The sequence below is a fragment of the Bubalus kerabau genome, chromosome 7, assembly GCF_029407905.1.
Source record: "Bubalus kerabau isolate K-KA32 ecotype Philippines breed swamp buffalo chromosome 7, PCC_UOA_SB_1v2, whole genome shotgun sequence".
NCBI lineage: Eukaryota > Metazoa > Chordata > Mammalia > Artiodactyla > Bovidae > Bubalus > Bubalus kerabau.
In genome coordinates, this window is record NC_073630.1 from 97,162,227 (window position 1) to 97,179,588 (window position 17,362).

Here is a 17,362-nt window from a genome sequence, read left to right on the forward strand (position 1 = left end):
TATTTCTCTCTCCTCCTTCTGAGACCCTGATAATACAAATGTTGGCATGCTTGATACTGTCTTAAATTATCCTCATCTTAAAAAATTCTTTTTTTTTTGTTTGTTTTGTTGTAGTGATTGGGTGATTTCTATTAGTTTGTCTTTCATGTTACTTATGTATTCTTCTATATCATCTAATGCTCTTGACACCCTCTAGTGTATTTTTCTTTTTAGCTATGGTATTCTTCAGTTCTGATTGTTTCTGTTTTATATTTTCTAACTCTTTGTTGAAGCTTTCACTGTTTTATGCCATTCTTCTCCTAATTTTTATGAGCATCTTTATGATGCTTATAATAGAGAATTCAAATTTTTGAATTCTTTATCAGGTAATTTACTGATCTTTATTTCATTAGAGTTTTTTTTACCTGGGGTTTTATCTCATTCTTTCCTTTGGAACAAATTCCTCTATATGCTCATTTCATTTGATTTTCTGTGTCTGTTCCTGTGAATTAGGTGAAACTGTTATCTCTCCTGCTCTTGGAGCTGTGGTCTTGTGTAGAAGTGTTTCCAGTGTAGGTTTCATGTGCTGGGTGGCCTTGGCAGGCCAGTTAGGGGTGGAGCAAAAGGGGTGGGGTGGGCTTTAGGGCCTGTTAGGCTGGGCTGAGGCATTCCTGGCAGGATGCCTGGAGCTGAAGTGGACACCAGCCATGGCTCTCCTGGGCTGGGTTGGGGTTGCCACGTTGGTTGGGATGGTTAGAGTTGGAGTGGGCCCAGGCTCGAGGGTGGGCTGGGGCTGCCTTAGCAGGCTGACTAGAATGGCAACTTTTCAAAGTGCTGCCTCTGTGCTGGGACTCAGAGAGAGTAAGTTTTCCTATAGTTCTCTGGCTTTCACAGATGTCCATCTCATGGGTTTTCAAATCCAGTTGTGGGGCCTCATCTTTCCAGAGCAAGTCCCAGGGCTATGGGACCCAGTGTAGAGCTCTACCCAGTGTAGAGCTTGAATTCCTCACTCCTTAGGGAGGTCCTCCAAGTTTGTGATATTCCATTCTGCGTTTGGGTTCCCTTCCAAGGGTATGTGTCCCCACCTTCCTATCTTGATGAGATTTTTTATTTATATCCTTAATTGTAGAAGAGCTGTTCTGCTAGCCTGCAGGTTGTTCTTAAAGAGAGTTGTTCTATATGTAGTTGCAATTTTGATGTGTCCATGGGAGGAAGTGAGCTCAGAATCTGCCTACTCTATCATTTTGATCTCACCTCCAGTCTCTTCTTATTGCTTGTAAATGGTTTTATATATTAGAGTATAATTCTAATTAATATGATCTGCATTTTAAAAAAATGTTTGTCATTTACCTTTAAAATTTTTCTCCCAATGTATTCAATATATTTGACTTTTAAAAGTTTAACTCATCAGAATGTATCAGTTTTTCTCCTACCATTTCTTCCTTTGCTTTTATGCTTAGGCCTTTTAAAGCATAAAGGTCAATTGCCTGCTATGTTTTATTAGCTAAGAGTTTATTAGCCAGTTGTGGACTTGCCCATTTATTTATATGCTGTACTAAATTTGAAGTTTTATATTTAATTATAGAAGAAGTAAAAATTGATGGGAGAGGAGTTGGCCTTGGCATCCCAGTCTGTTGCCATGATCCCAGGCAACACATAGGTGTGAAAAGGAGTAGGAAAGCCATGGACTCATGGGGAAAGGGTTAAGCATCTCCTACGTGCCACTTCCCTTGCTGCCTCTTTAACAACTACCTCATGCAACCTTTACAATAGCCAAGTGAGCAGGTTATCTTCATACCATTTCAGGTTTCTCTACCAGGAAACTGTAATTTAGAAAGATTAGGTGACACACTCATAGTCCCCAAGGCAGGGAGAACTGAGCTGTGATCCGAGGACACAGATACTTCCACGGAAACCTTTGGTTTATCCAAGTCAGTACATTCCTTACGTTTCTGTCCTCTGGTACTCCCAGTAGGTCCTGGGAAAGTAATCTTCATGATGGTAAGGCAATGTCTTGGCTCCCCAAAATTTAGATGGCTGTGACAACCTATTACTATTATTGTTACAATAATAGCACAAGTTATTAGTAATTCCCAAATGTCAAACTTGGCATGCTTGCAACCTGGCAGCAATTTGCACAATAAAGGCATAGTGACTTGTTTAGGTAAGACAGAGTTCTTTTGTGTTTGAGAGAGGGTGAATAATTATTCTGGATGCTGGCTTGAGGAGTAGCAAGAGGATGTTTATTTTCCATGCTTCTCAGTGACACAGTTGAAACCCCCAGATTATAGTTAGGTGACTGAGCACCTAGAACGTGGGATGTTTTTAATAGAAGCCTATATATGATTTGTGCGGAATCAGATTTCATCATATACTACACTTAATACAGGCAGAGGAAGGCATTCTTTAAGAAAATGTTATAGGAGGAAACTTTATTGATTAAGCTTACTTTTTTGCATACGTCTTTTAAAAGGCCACTATCATTCCACTCTGCCATTGAGAACATAATGTATTTTGACAGCTACTTCCCCAAACAATCGACATATTTGTAGCTTTTTACATTCATGATTCTCTACTGCCCTCTGAGCATGGCTTATTTAGATACTTTTGAAAAGTGTTAGCTGCTCAGTTGTGTCCGACTCAACCTCAGGGACTGTAGCCTGCCAGGCTCTTCTGTCCGTGGGATTTCCAGCAAGAGTACTGGTCTGGGTAGCCATTCTCTTCTACATGGGATCTTCAACCCAGGGATCGAACCCAGGTCATCTGCACTGCAGGCAGATTTTTCACCATCTGTGCCACCAGGGAAGCCCTTAGATACTTTTGGTAGTTAGTAAATGTTATGTATCAAAGCTTGGATATGTTAGATCATCAGTACAGTGCCAGCTTTGGGAATGTGGTGTCCTAGCCTAAAGTGGACCAGGAACTTTTGGTGTGTGTAGATGAGCACCCTCACCAGGAGTGAGTTGGCTTACTGGTTGGACAGGTGCCTTCTGCTGGCTATCCCACCTTCCCTGGGACCATAAGATCTCTGGGAGAGGAGAGAGAGAAGACTGGGGGAAGGGAGAGAGAGGACGGGAGTGTGGATACTCATCAGGGTAAAAGGCAAAAAAGAAACAATCGGAGTGTGAGCTGCTGAGAATAATGTAGTTAGTGTAAAGAATTCAGTAGATATGGATGCATGTGTGCATATTTTACTTTGGTCCTCATAGAAGTTTTTTAAATAATGGGATTGGGGTGATTTTTCTTTCATTGTTGTGCTTTTTTGGAATTTTCAAACATAAAATCTTAAGGATAAATATTGCTCAGCTGTGAAAAGGAACACATTTGAGTCAGTTCTAATGAGGTGGATGAAGCTAGAGCCTTTATACAGAGTGAAGGAAGTCAGAGAAAGACAAATATTGTACATTAACGCATATGTATGGAATCTAGAAAGATGGTACTGTCAATCCTACGTGCAGGACAGCAAAGGAGACACAGATGTAAAGGACAGACTTTTGGACACAGTGGGAGAAGGGGGGGGATGATTTGAGACAATAACATTGGGAACATATACATTAGCATATGTAAAATAGATGGCTAGTGGGAGTTTGGTGTATGACACAGGGAACCCAAAGCCTATGCTCTGTGACAACCTAGAGGGCTGGGGTGGGGAGGAAGGTGGACGGAGGGAGAGGGCCACATGTATGCCTGTGGCCAATTCATGTTGATATATGGCAGAACCCATCACAATATTGTAAATTAATTATCCTTCATTTAAAATAAATAAAATTTTTAAAAAGGAAAATAAAAATCAATTGCTAAATTGGTCTCTGCCTTGGAATATTGGAAGCTCTGATGTCAACCTTATAAGCCTAGAGCTTTCTTCTGTCATATTGGAGCTCCATCATTCACTTGTTTAAGAGAAGGCTTGTTTCTGTTTGCTCAAATGCACGTCTTATGTTCTCACAGTAACGTTCTTTTTCTTTTCCTAACACCCAGCACGGGACAGCGTGGGCCTCCTCCCCTTGCAGCACGTGCTCTTGCACTCACGGGGAAGTCCGATGTGCCCCCCAACCATGCCCACCACTGATGTGTGGACACCAGGAGCTGGAATTCATCCCCGAAGGGAGCTGCTGCCCAGTCTGCGTGGGCCCTGGGAGTGAGTATGAGCTTGTAGAGAGAGACCCTCTTTGCCTGTGAGGTTTGCCTGGTGACATCCCAACTCTTCTCTGTCTTGCCTAGTGTGTGGCTCAAAGATCCCTGACCCCATTCCTTATTGGAACCGAGCCATAGCCTTGCACTTGGCAGGACGTGATGTTGTAAACCGTGAAGTTGGAACAAATGCTTAAGCTCCATTCCAAACTTAGGGTGCTGAGGCTCTTTGATTTATTATTTTGTCTTGGCCGAATGAAACCCTTTGTGTTCACAGCTCTTGAGAAAAAAAGGAGGAAGGACCAGATCCTTTGATATGATTCCATAAGGCCCAGGTAGTTCCTACGGCTTTTGGTGGACAGAAGAACAAACATCACTTTTCTGGGTATCAGTAGTATCACAACATTAAGTCTGATGGCTGGTCTTTAAGATTTCGTGTCTTTCTCCAAAACACACTGAGCCGGAAGCAGTATTTCATTTGTCTTTATGGCCTCTTTGCTGGAGAGATTATGCCTGCCTATGAACCAAGGCACAGCCCAGCAAGCCAGGCATATGCTTCCAGCCTTCTACTTAGAATTCATGCTTTGGCCAAGTACCCTTTTATTACATTTTAGAGTTATATGTCCCTTTCCATTTTTATAATTAAGTAGCATATACTTCATGACAAATACAAATTATTGTCACTGCTGTATTATATTCTCTCCTGGTGTATAATAGTTCAAATTACTCTTTTTAAGTAGTACCTGGAAGCTACATTGTAATCTTGCCTTTTCCCTTTAAAAAGACTTCTGGCTTCTTTCTGATTCCCAGTTATTCCATTCCTGGCCACCATTTACCCTGGAGAATCATTCCGGGGATTGCAAAGTATGGTAAGGGAATGATGAAAGTAGAGTGCATTCCTCCTGCATTTCAGATGTCACCCACCAGAAAAAGACAGCCAGCCAACTTTGGACCAGATAATCCTGCAAGGAAAATTATTCCAACCACAGTGTTTAGGGATGGGGTGGAGGGTGGGCTGTCTGGGTTTGTGAGCTCCTTTCTTACAGTTTAGGAGATTTCTGATTGACTCCCCATTAGAAAAATCTATTGGAAGCATTTTTCCTGGAGATTGGAGGATCAGCCAGCGCCAACTCCATAATTTCCTGGGTGCATAATAAAAATGCAGGGCCCTTTGTTCAAAAAGCACTTCCCCAGTGGCTCAGACAGTAAAGCGTCTGCCTACCATGTGAGAGACCCTGGTTCAATCCCTGGGTCAGGAAGATTCCCTGGAGAAGGAAATAGCAACCCACTCCAGCACTCTTGCCTGGAAAATCCCATGGATGGAGGAACCTGGTAGGCCACAGTCCTTGGGGTCGCAAAGAGTCGGACACGACTGAGCAACTTCACTTCACTTGTTCAAAAAGCAGGGTGGGGGAAGCTTTGGGTTTTCTTCCATGATCTTTATCAGCCTGTCGTGTTTTTAATTTGCGGTTAATGTCACCCACCCTCAGGCATGGGCATATTTGCTGGGTGGGTGAGTCCTCCTCAGGCACCCTAGACCCCTCCTGCTACTTGGTGCTTAGGGTGCAGGCACTCCTGAGACACCTGTACCCAGGTATCCAATATGGGTGGAGGGTGGCGGCTTTCACTGGGCACAAATTTGGGCTCAGGCTCCTGAGAACCCAGGAAGGCAAGGAGGCAGGGGGAGGTAGAGCCATTCATGAACTGAGGCTCCAAACCCCTTGCAATGCTACCTTTCCCACCAGACTTCACTTAGGAAACTCAGAGAGAAAGTTGAGAACTCCATACAGTGGCTCCAGAGCTATACCCCAAGCCCAGGGCCCCCTATTTGCACCGTGCCCCAGAGCACAAGACTGTGTGGGACTGCACTGGCATAGATGCAGCCCAGTCCTGAGATCAGTGGTGCAGTTCAGTTCAGTTGCTTAGTCGTGTCCAACTCTTTGTCATCCCATGGACCGCAGCACGCCAGGCCTCCCTGTCCATCACCAACTCCCAGAGTTTACCCAAACGCATGTCCATTGAGTTGGTGATGCCATCCAGCCATCTCATCCTCTGTTGTCCCCTTCTCCTCCTGCCTTCAGTCTTTCCCAGCATCAGGGTCTTTTCAAATGAGTCAGCTCTTCACATCAGGCGGCCAAAGTATTGGAGTTTCAGCTTCAACATCAGTCCTTCCAAAGAACACTCAGTATTGATTTCCTTTAGGATGGACTGGTTGGATCTCCTTGCAGTCCAAGGGACTCTCAAGAGTCTTCTCCAACACCACAGTTCAAAAGCATCAGTTCTTCAGCGCTCAGCTTTCTTTATAGTTCAGCTCTCACATCCATACATGACTCCTGGAAAAACTATAGCTTTGACTAGACAGACCTTTGTTGGCAAAGTAATGTCTCTGCTTTTTAATATGCTATCTAGGTTGTGCAACACCCTCAGTAACCCTTATTGCTCTAACCTTCCAGAATCCTGTTCCTACGAAGGCCGTGTGTTTCAAGATGGAGAGGACTGGCCACTGAGTCGGTGTGCCAAGTGTGTGTGTAGAAATGGGGTCGCCCAGTGCTTTGCAGCTCAGTGTCCTCCTCTGTTTTGTAACCAGGTAAGGAAGACAGCCTCAGAAGACCCTTCACAGACTGTTAACTTCACTATTTGGGAACCTGGAGTCTCTTCTGAGATGATGGCAGGCAGGCCTTGCAAGTACTGAAAACGAGAAGCAAAAGCTGTTTTATTTTCCTTATAGTTTTGGAGACCACCCCTGAGACATTTCTTTTACCCTTAACAGCTACAGATAGGTCTAATTACCAGTCATTGAAGCTAATTGTTACAGAATGAAACTGAGCCTTCAGGATACACACAAAGGAGCCGCCAAAACTCTAGTTGCAGGTGTTCCAAAAATGTCTAGCCAAACATCTGGAAAATTCAGTAAGATGATAGGATTGTTATTGTTTGTCAATATATAGGTACAGACTGCTTTTTAAAGACATATAGATGTTTCTTTGAACCTGATCATCCAGATGTACATGATTTAATTCTTAATGGTTCAAATTACCAAAGGATTTTTTTTGTGGGGAGGTTTAAAATAGTGGGAACTTGTTCTTCATTTAAAACTGATCTGAGAAGAGGGTGGGATGTATGGAGAGAATAACATGGAAACATATATTACCATATGTAAAATAGATAGCCAATGGAAATTTGCTGTTTGACTCCAGGAACTCAAGCTGGGGCTGTGCCAGTCTAGAGGCGTGGGATTGGGGGAGGGGAAGTGGGAGGGATGTTTGAGTGGGAGGCGATGTGGGTAGACCTCTGGCTGATTCATGTTGATATTTGGTAGAAATCAACACAATACTGTAAAGCAATTATCCTTCAATTAAAAATAAACAAGTTTATTTATTTTTAAAGTCCTTAAGAAAAGGACTTTACGTGGCCAGAGCTCATCTTCTATAAAAATGTTTTTTAAAAGTAAAACAAACAAACAAAAAAACTGATCGGATTTTCAAAACATTACTCTTTCATACAGATTTGCAGGTGAAAGTCAATTGCAAATAAATTTTGTATCCATGGTATTTTGTAGTTTTTTATTCTTCCAGTAGCTCCCATGGATGTTCCTTGGCAGTTGACAGATAACCATGAAAGGAGCTTGCCTCCAGTTGAAAAATAGCTCATTTTTGATCAGAGAAAAAGCTGGAAGCCAGCATTCAGTTGATACAGAGCAGTACTTTGTGTCAAATAAAACAAAATCAATAACATTGCATATTGTGACAATTGAGCAATATTTTTAAAGGCAGACAAAAGGCAATTAGGCAAGAAATGCTAAATGCCAAATAAAGGAAAAACATATCTAATTGAAAGATCAGATTGCATTACCCACACTACGGCAAATACTGCACACTTATCACGTATCTCCATTCATCATGAAGTCTTGTCCTAGCTTTCAGATTGCAAATGAGCTTCTTGGTAGAGTTGCAGAATATCTTACATTTGAAGATATTGTACTGTTGGAGCATTTTGACTTACACATCCCAGGGTTTAGTCTTTTATGTAAGAAGCTTTAATTAAGCAGTTTGCCACTATTACAATAAGGGAGGTGGGAGGAGGGAAGGAGGAAACACTCCGTTGTGAACCTTCTGCTTCAAGTCTTTAAAAACAACGGTGACTGCATATCATGGGTTAGCTTGGAATACCAGAAAGTGCTGGTTCCCATTTTTTAAAATGCTAAACTCTAGCTTCAAACAGTACTAACTTATAGTTTGCATGGATTAACTTAAAAAGATGAAATTTGTTGCCATACTGTAGAGCTAATTGCTATGCAAGCATTCTGAAGTCTTGACAATAGATTGATTTTAAGCACTCTTGCATCAAGTTTATAGTTTTGCCTTGACATTCAAAAATACCCAACTGTCAGATTATTTAAATCATTTTTCTTGATTTAATATCACTATTAAAACATTGGGTGTTCTGATGATATAAAGAGGCAGTCAATCCTAAAGGAAATCAGTTCTGAATATTCTTTGGAAGGACTGATGCTGAAGCTGAAACTCCAATACTTTGGCCATCTGATGCGAAGAACTGACTCATTTGAAAAGACCCTGCTGCTGGGAAAGATTGAAGGCGGGAGAAGGGAACGACAAAGGATGAGATGGTTGGATGGATTCACTGACTTGATGGACATGAGCTTGAGTAAACTCCAGGAGTCGGGGATGGACAGGGAAGCCCAGCATGCTGCAGTCTGTGGGGTCACAAAGAGTTGGACATGACTGAGTGACTGAACTGAACTGATAGAGTTAGTGCCTTGGTCAGAAACATAATCACTGTCACCATCTAACCATCACCATCCCCACATTTGGGGTATTTATTATGTGATAATCATTAATTTAAAATCTTTTTTATTTTCATAACAAGCTTATGAAGTACGAGCTATTATTATCATCCCGTGTTGCTGTAGACAAAGCTGAGATACAAAGTTTGAATAATCTGCTCAAGGGAAGTATCTGTGCTTCTAACCTAGGCAGCTTGACATTACAACTTCAACAGACCACACTTGAGTTCAATTTTTACCTGTTACACTACATCGCCTCCCCAAATGATGAGTCACATATTGTTTACATCTAATAATAACCACAAAACAATAATTGCTAACATCATCAATCACGATTGCAAGCATTTTATATGAATTAACTCATTCAGGATTTTTTAAAAAAAGTTCATCAGAAGAAATGTATTTCCAGTCTTGAGCCCTAAAAAAATTTGATTTTTAAAATAAAGTGGTTTTTTTTTTTAATTGTAAAAGGACATAATCACTGTCCTTTTGTGTCACTGTGTTCATTAAGGAAAGCTTGAAAAAAGCAGTAAAGGAACTGATCATCCATATTTCTACCATTCAAAAAGATCATAGTAGAACTTTTTTTAAATTCATTCCAATTTTTTGGTAGGCAAATATGGATATATTTGCATAGTTATCATCAGATTTTTGGAGTTAGTGATTATCTCTGATAAAAGGAGTAATTCCTGTGTTCAAATAAGGGGTTGTTCCCTTGGTGGGTGGTATAAATTCACACTGAAATTGCTTGCCTTCAGCTTTTGTCCAGATGCCATGTGAACAGAGGCCTTTGTTCATATTTTTGTAGGCTTGTTAAAATGATCTGTTCAGTCTGATGAGAGTTCTTCCTGTGATTCTATTACCACTTTTTTTTCCAATACCACCATTTTCCCATTCCCAATATTGATTAATCTAAGTAAATTGAACATCATCTTCAGGTATTTTCTTAAAAAGGTGAAAAATTGTTATGTCTTTCGAGCCACTGACGTGTTGTAGAATTATTTCCTATTTGCCTATACTCATGAAAGATTATTTGTTGGGGTCCAAAATTTAAGGAGATTATAATCTCCTTTCCACTGAATTCTGGAATTTAGTGTCATGGAGGAGTCAGAGGTGGGTCTGTTTTCTATTCTGTTATATCAATTAGTTTACTTTGTTGAATTTTTGCAAGATGTTTCTTTATCTTTATAATTAAGACATTTCCCCAGGGTATTTCTAAGGAAGGTGTCTTTTCACATATTTTACCTAGAGTATTGTGAATCCCTTTCAGTCTGTATTCCATGTGTGAAATGTTTTCTTTAGTTCTGGCCTTGATTAGTCATGTCTGTTTCAATTATGCTCAGTTCTCAGAAACACCTATGATTCTTAGACTGCTCCTCTACCATCTCCCCTCATTACTGGTCATGTTCTGCCTCACTGTTTTCACTTTTGTGTCTTTGCTCTGCATTATGGGGAGAGTTTCTTGAGTTTGTGTTTCCTGCCTCCATATTGATTTTAATTTGATGATTTCTTTAATTTTCTTTTAATTCTTCCTTCTTTCTCCTATCATTGGTTCTTCTAATTTTTTAAAATTCCAGTGCTTTCTCTTTCTATATTGCTTTTTGCTTCTTTAATAAAGACTGCATTTTCTTCTGCCTTACTCAAGTTGCAAAATGGTTTTAAAATATTTTATTTGAAATCCTGCAGTATGTAGGTTTCAGAAATCTGCCCTTTCTGTGAATCTTCAGAGTATTATTACTCTTTGCTTGTGCTTTAGGAATTCCCCCCAAGTTCCTTTCTTTCTATTTGCTCAGCCTTAGAGAAATCTGTTCATACGCAGTGCTTCAAAGCTGCAAAGGTAAACAGCATGCCCTTGGCTAATACCCGCTTCTTGGGTTCATTGTTGTTGTTCAGTCATTAGGTGATGTCTGACACTTTACAACCCCATAAACTGCAGTACAGCAGGCTTCCCTGTCCTTGACAATATCCCTGAGTTTGCTCAAACTCATGTCCATTGAGTCAGTGATGCCCTCCAACTATCTCATCCTCCATCACCCCCATCTCCTCCTGCCTATAATCTTTCCCAGCATCGTGGTCTTTTCCAATGTCAGCTCTTCACATCAGGTGGTTAACATATTGGAGCTTCAGCTTCAGCATCAGTCCTTCCAATTAATATTCAGCATTGATTTCCTTTAGAATTGACTGGTTTGATCTCCTTGCAGTCCAAGGGACTCTCAAGCACCTTCTCCAGAGCATCAATTCTTTGGCGTTCAACCTTCTTTATGGTCCAACTCTCACATCCATATATGACTAATGGAAAAACCATTCTTTTGACTATACAGACCTTGGTTGGCCAGGTGAAGTCTCTGCTTTTTAATATGCTGTCTAGCGACTTCACTTTCACTTTTCACTTTCATGCCTTGGAGAAGGAAATGGCAACCCACTCCAGCGTTCTTGTCTGGAAAATCCCAGGGATGGGGGAGCCTAGTGGGCTGCCGTCTATGGGGTCGCACAGAGTCGGACACGACTGAAGCAACCCAGCGGCAGGTTTGTCACCGCTTTTCTCCCAAGGAGCAAGTGTCTTTTAATTGTGTGGCTGAAGTCACTGTCTTCAGTGATTTTGGAGCCCACGAAAATAAAGGTCTAAGTGCTAAGAAAGGTGTGTGTTTCCTTGACCAAGGGTCTGGCCAGTTTTAACTTAATGTTGCTCTACTTTACTGAGATCAGACTTTTTGCTGTCTCTACTGCCCAATTTTCTTAAATTTTGAATTCATGAAACATAAAACTCTAATCTCTAGTTTGCAAGAGTTCTCACCATGTTTCTTGGTGACTATGTGCTTTACATTTGGGGTATCCTCGTCCCCATTTTTTTAAATCACTTCCTCTACCTCCCCCAATGCACATATTTCCCATTCATTTTGTTATCTTTCTTTTTCTTTCTTTTTTTACATGATGGGCTCTGATTAGATGTAGAAAGGGAGGTGAAGGCTACAGTGGGCACTCTGATGGCTTCAGATAGTAGTGGCCACACACTGTGGGGACGAGCCATGTTATGTTTGGCACTAAGAGTCAGAGAGTTCAGAGGAAGTGATGATTCTCATTTCTATTTGGTTAACAAAGCAAAGAAAGGCCACCAAAATTCTAATGGTCAGTGCAGCCCCTCTTGGCACTAGCAGGAGGTTGTCTGTTCTCCTTTTTGATGGCACAGTTTTCATGTCATTTTTATATTTTCAGAGGTATCATAGGAGAAGATACTTTGTGACGAACTATTAGCCATACTATACTATAAAGTTTATCATAGTATTTTAATTTAAGGAATATGGTAAACCATAATTAAATACAGTTGACCCTTAAACAGCCTGGTTTGAACATATGCAGATGTTGTCAATAGTAGATAGTACAATACCCTATGATCCATAGCTGTTTGAATCCATAGATGCGGAACCACAAATGCAGAGGAAACGTGGATACCTAGGACTGACTAAAAATTACATTCCAATTTTCAATTGCATGATGGGTCAGTTCCCCTTACCTCTATTGGTTCAAGGGTCAACTGTATATCCTTAATGGTGGCCCTATCCCAAATTATAATGACTTTAATCATACATATTTTTTTTTGTACTGAACTCCTGTGATTACTGAGGGTACTATATTAGACTTAGAGTTGGCAAATTTTTCCTGTAAAGAGCCAGATAGTGAATGTTTTCAGCTTGGTGTTCCATGTAGTTGGAACAACTACTCAACTCTGCCATTACAGCACAGAAACATCCACAGGTAACATGTACATGAGTGTAGGTGGCTGTGCTCTAGTCAAAGCTTATGGAAGTTGGTGGTGGGCTGGACTTGGCCATTTGTCTGTAGTGTGCTGGTCCCTGTGTAGTCTATAGGTTTGGAAAGGCAAATCCATGAGTTGGAGGTGATGGAATTCCAGCTGTGAAAGTGTGTTAGTTGCATAGTCTTGTCTGACTCTTCATGACTCCATGGACTGCAGTCCACTAGACTCCTCTGTCCGTGGGATTCTCCATGCAAGAGTACTGGAGTGGGTTGCTGTTCCCTTCTCAAGAGGATCTTCATGTCCTAGGAATTGAACCCCAGTCTCCTGCACTGCAGGCAGATTCTTTACCATCTGAGCCACCAGGGATGAAAACAATGCCAGCTGAGCTACTTAAATGCCTAAAAGATGATGCTGTTAAAGTGATGCACTCCGTATGTCAGCAGATTTGGAAAACTCAGCAGTGGTCACAGGACTGGAAAAGATCAGTTTTCATTCCAGTTCCAAAGAAGAGCAATGCGATAGAATGTTCAAAGTCCATACGATTGCACTCATTTCACACGCTAGCAAGGTAATACTAAAAATCCTTCAAGCTAGACTTCAGAAGTATATGAACCGAAAACATCCAGATGTACAAGCTGTATTTAGAAAAGACAGAAGAACCGGAGATCAAATTATCAACATCTGTTGGAAGATAGAGAAGGCAAGGGAATTCCAGAAAAAGCATCTATTTCTGCTGCATTAATTGCGCTAAAGCCTTTGATTGTGTGGAAAGCAAACTGTGGAATACCAGACAGTATTCCACTTAAAGTGATGGGGATACCAGACCACCTTACCTGTCTCCTGAGAAACCTGTATGCAGGACAAGAAGCAACAGTTAAACCGTATGTGGAACAATGGACAGGTTCCAAGTTAGAAACGAGTACGTCAAAGCTGTATACTGTAACCCTGCTTATTTAACTTATATGCAGAGTTCAGTTCAGTTCAGTTCAGTTACTCAGTTGTGTCCGAGTCTTTGCGACCCCATGAATCACAGTTACTGAAGAATGAATATGACATCAGAGATAACTTTATTTTTACTTCCTTGCTGAAATTTTATTAAACTCAAGAGCTGAGGTCAAGGAATGCGCAATTATTTCAACCCATGTCGAATTTTCACATACTCTATGATACATCAATTGTCATAATATTTTTTATAGATTCATCCAGTAATAAAAGTAACCTAGTACAGAGAAAACAGTTATCATTTTAATTCCAGTGATTCAGGTGTTTAAAATTAATCCCTAATAGAGAGTAATGCATTAATCTAACTGATCATATGTAATTGGGTTAAAATAACCACAGGCATGACTGGAACTTTCCATGAAAAATTAAGGTTATTTGACACCCTCCACCACCCTCACCTTCCCCCAAGTACCCTGGCCTTATTTTCTTGCAGAGTGAAATCCATATGGATTATGATAGTGGAAGTGAGAGACAGATTCAAGGGATTAGCTCTGATAGACAGAGTGCCTGATGAACTATGGATGGAGGTTCGTGAGATTGTACAGGAGGCAGTGATCAAGACCATCCCCATGAAAAAGAAATGCAAAAAGGCAAAATGGTTGTCTGAGGAGGCCTTACAAATAGCTGAGAAAAGAAGAGAAGTGAAAAGCAAAGGAGAAAAGGAAAGATATATCCATTTGAATGCAGAGTTCCAAAGAATAGCAAGGAGAGATAAGAAAGCCTTCCTCAGTGATCAATGAGAAAGGTCTCATCACTTCATGGCAAATAGATGGGGAAACAATGGAAACAGTGAAAGACTTTATTTTCTTGGGCTCCAAAATCATTGCAGATGGTGACTGCCGCCATGAAAATAAAAGAGACTTGCTCCTTGGAAGAAAAGCTATGACCCACCTAGACAGCATATTAAAAAGCAGAGATATTACTTTGCCGACAAAGGTCTGTCTAGTCAAAGCTGTGGTTTTTCCAGTAGTCATGCATGGATGTGAGAATTGGACTATAAAGAAATTTGAGTGCTGAATTGATGCTTTTGAACTGTGGTGTTGGAGAAGACTCTTGAGAATCCCTTGAACTGCAAGGAGATCAACCCGGTCAATCCTAAAGGAAACCAGTCCTGAATATTCATTGGGAGGACTGACGCTGAAGCTGAAACTCCAATACTTTGGCCACGTGATGTGAAGAACTGACTCATTTTAAAAGACCCTGATGCTGGGAAAGATTGAAGGCGGGAGGAGAATGGGATGACAAAGGATAAGATGATTGGATGGTATCACCAATTCAATGGACATGAGTCTGAGTAAACTCCCGGAGTTGGTGATGGACAGGGAAGCTTGGTGTGCTGCAGTCCATGGGTCGAAAAGAGTTGTACATGACGGAGTGACTGAACTGAACTGAATGATTATGCAATCTCATTATCTGCTTTATGTGAGAAGAAGGGCAGATAACTGTTCAGGAGGTATCTTCTGTATAACTTCTACCACTTCTTTGTAATTGAAACTTGGTTTATTCTAATCTTCCTTCTTTTGGCTTTAATTTGCCTTCCTTTCTTCCATTTGAAAAGCTGTAGTGATGTCAAAATGAGAAGCTGATTCTTTGTCTTCTCATTGTTGTGAAAATTCTTTTTAGGGCAGCAGAGACAAAGAGTCTGATATTCTGGGGGTGGGTGCGGTAGAGCTGAGACTGTAGGAATAAGGAGGTGGGGTGTCCCTTGGGCATTTAACGTTTGTCACCCATATTTCTCTGCACTGCTATATTCCTATTAATAGATATCTCAGGGTGTGACTGATTTTTTTTTTTTCATGTTAAAGTGAATAAAGTGAAAGTGTTTGTCACTCATTTGTGTCCGACTCTTTGGGACCCGCTTGATTATAACTCACCAGGCTCCTCTGTCCATGAAATTCTCTAGGCAAGAGGACTGGTGTGGATTGCCATTCCCTTCTCCAGGGAATCTTCCCGACCCACAGATTAAACCTGGGTCAAGATACTTAAGGGCATGATAGATTTTTTTCATGTTAAGGACCTCCCTCATGCATACAGTTGAATGTGTGGATTCACATAAAGTTCCAGAAGAATGGTGAGATAGTTTATCAAGGGAAGGATCCCCTCACTTTGAGATTAGTGCTAATTCAGCAGGAGTGTAAATGTTCTGAAGTGTTGAAATGGCTGATATTCTGAGGTCCTCTCTGCCAATCATTTACCATTACCGGTCACCTTGGACAAGGTGTCTCTGTGACCTTGGGCAAATTCCATAACCTTTCTGGTTTTCACTTTGCTTGTTTTAAAAGGGGAATAAGAGTCCCTATTTCACAGGTTCACATAAAGTACCTAGAACAGTACCTGGCAAACAAAATCTACTCTTCTTTTTATTATTTAAAGTTGGGATATAGTTGCTTTACAGTGTTGTGTTGGTTTCTGCTGCCCAGTGAAGTGAATGAGCTAAATATATGTATATATCTATGTATATTCCCTCGGAGAAGGCAATGGCACCCCACTCCAGTACTCTTGCCTGGAAAGTCCCATGGACGGAAGAGCCTAGTGGGCTGCAGTCCATGGGGTCGCTAAGAGTCGGACACAACTGAGCAACTTCACTTTCACTGTTCTCTTTCATGCACTGGAGAAGGAAATGGCAACCCACTCCAGTATTCTTGCCTGGAGAATCCCAGGGATGGGGGAGCCTGGTGGGCTGCCGTCTATGGGGTCGCACAGAGTTGGACACGACTGACGCGACTTAGCAGCAGCAGCATGTATATTCCCTCTCTCTTGGACCTCCCCCCCACCCCCCTGACATCCTACCCATCTGGGCATAAACCCTGAGAAACCATAATCAAAAAGACACATGCACCTCAGTATTCACTGCAGCACTGTTTACAATAGCCAGGACTTGGACGCAACCTAGATGTCCAAGGAAGTACTATTCTTATTGCTATTAGCTGTGCTTTTATGTGTTCTTAGAAGTAGCTGAGAGTTGAGGAATGTGCAAACTTCTCAAGTTACACTGCCCTGAGAAGTGCTAATTCTTATCAAAGCACCAGGTGACTAATAAATACTAAAGAAGAGGAAATTGCTATTTCTGGCTGCTTTGAGGCACATGTTTGAGTTGGCTGTGAGTGGAGTTTTCCTACTGTTGTGGATTTTATTAATATCGCCTTCTGCTGGACTCTTTTTGGGGTGTTAGGATGAAACTGTAGTCCGCGTCCCTGGAAAATGTTGTCCGCAGTGCTCTTCGCGGTCGTGCTCTGCTGCTGGCCAAGTGTACGAGGTAAGCTTCCATGTGCCCCTCGTAGGTGTTGTGACACGCGTGCTTACACATCTGCTCACTGCCTTGCTAACCATCATTCCTTCCCCGCCCTCATCTGACTCTGTGCCAGCATTAGTAACTCAGTACATAAATGGCTTTTTTCTTCTCTTCATGGAAAGCCTTTCTGAAAAAATTAAATCGGAGAGTATTAGGAATATAAAAGAATGTGCTGGCAAGCAGCACCTGGTTCATGAACCGTGGTGAACTCTCTGTTCACACTTCTTGAAGGGAAAAAGGAGTACCATTGGTTACTGTCAGTGGACACTTAACCTGGAGCCTCAGGGAATATCTGTCTGGGTTGGACTTTATGCACTGATATTCAAAGGCAGTGTCTCCTGACTTACACTCATGTTGGGAGCAATGTGGGGTGGGAGGAGAGAGAGGGAAGGGCAAGGAG

General features: G+C 41.4%; 1 protein-coding gene across 1 annotated transcript in view; it reads left to right on the plus strand.

Annotated features, from left to right (window-relative positions):
• The window catches only part of FRAS1 (Fraser extracellular matrix complex subunit 1), a 330,441-nt gene that overhangs the window by 18,872 nt on the left and 294,207 nt on the right, over positions 1-17,362 (plus strand). The window contains exons 4-6 of the mRNA XM_055587421.1: positions 3,958-4,117; positions 6,564-6,697; positions 16,843-16,926. Of these exons, the coding sequence (XP_055443396.1) occupies positions 3,958-4,117; positions 6,564-6,697; positions 16,843-16,926 (378 nt within the window). The remainder of the gene's footprint in view (positions 1-3,957; positions 4,118-6,563; positions 6,698-16,842; positions 16,927-17,362) is intronic.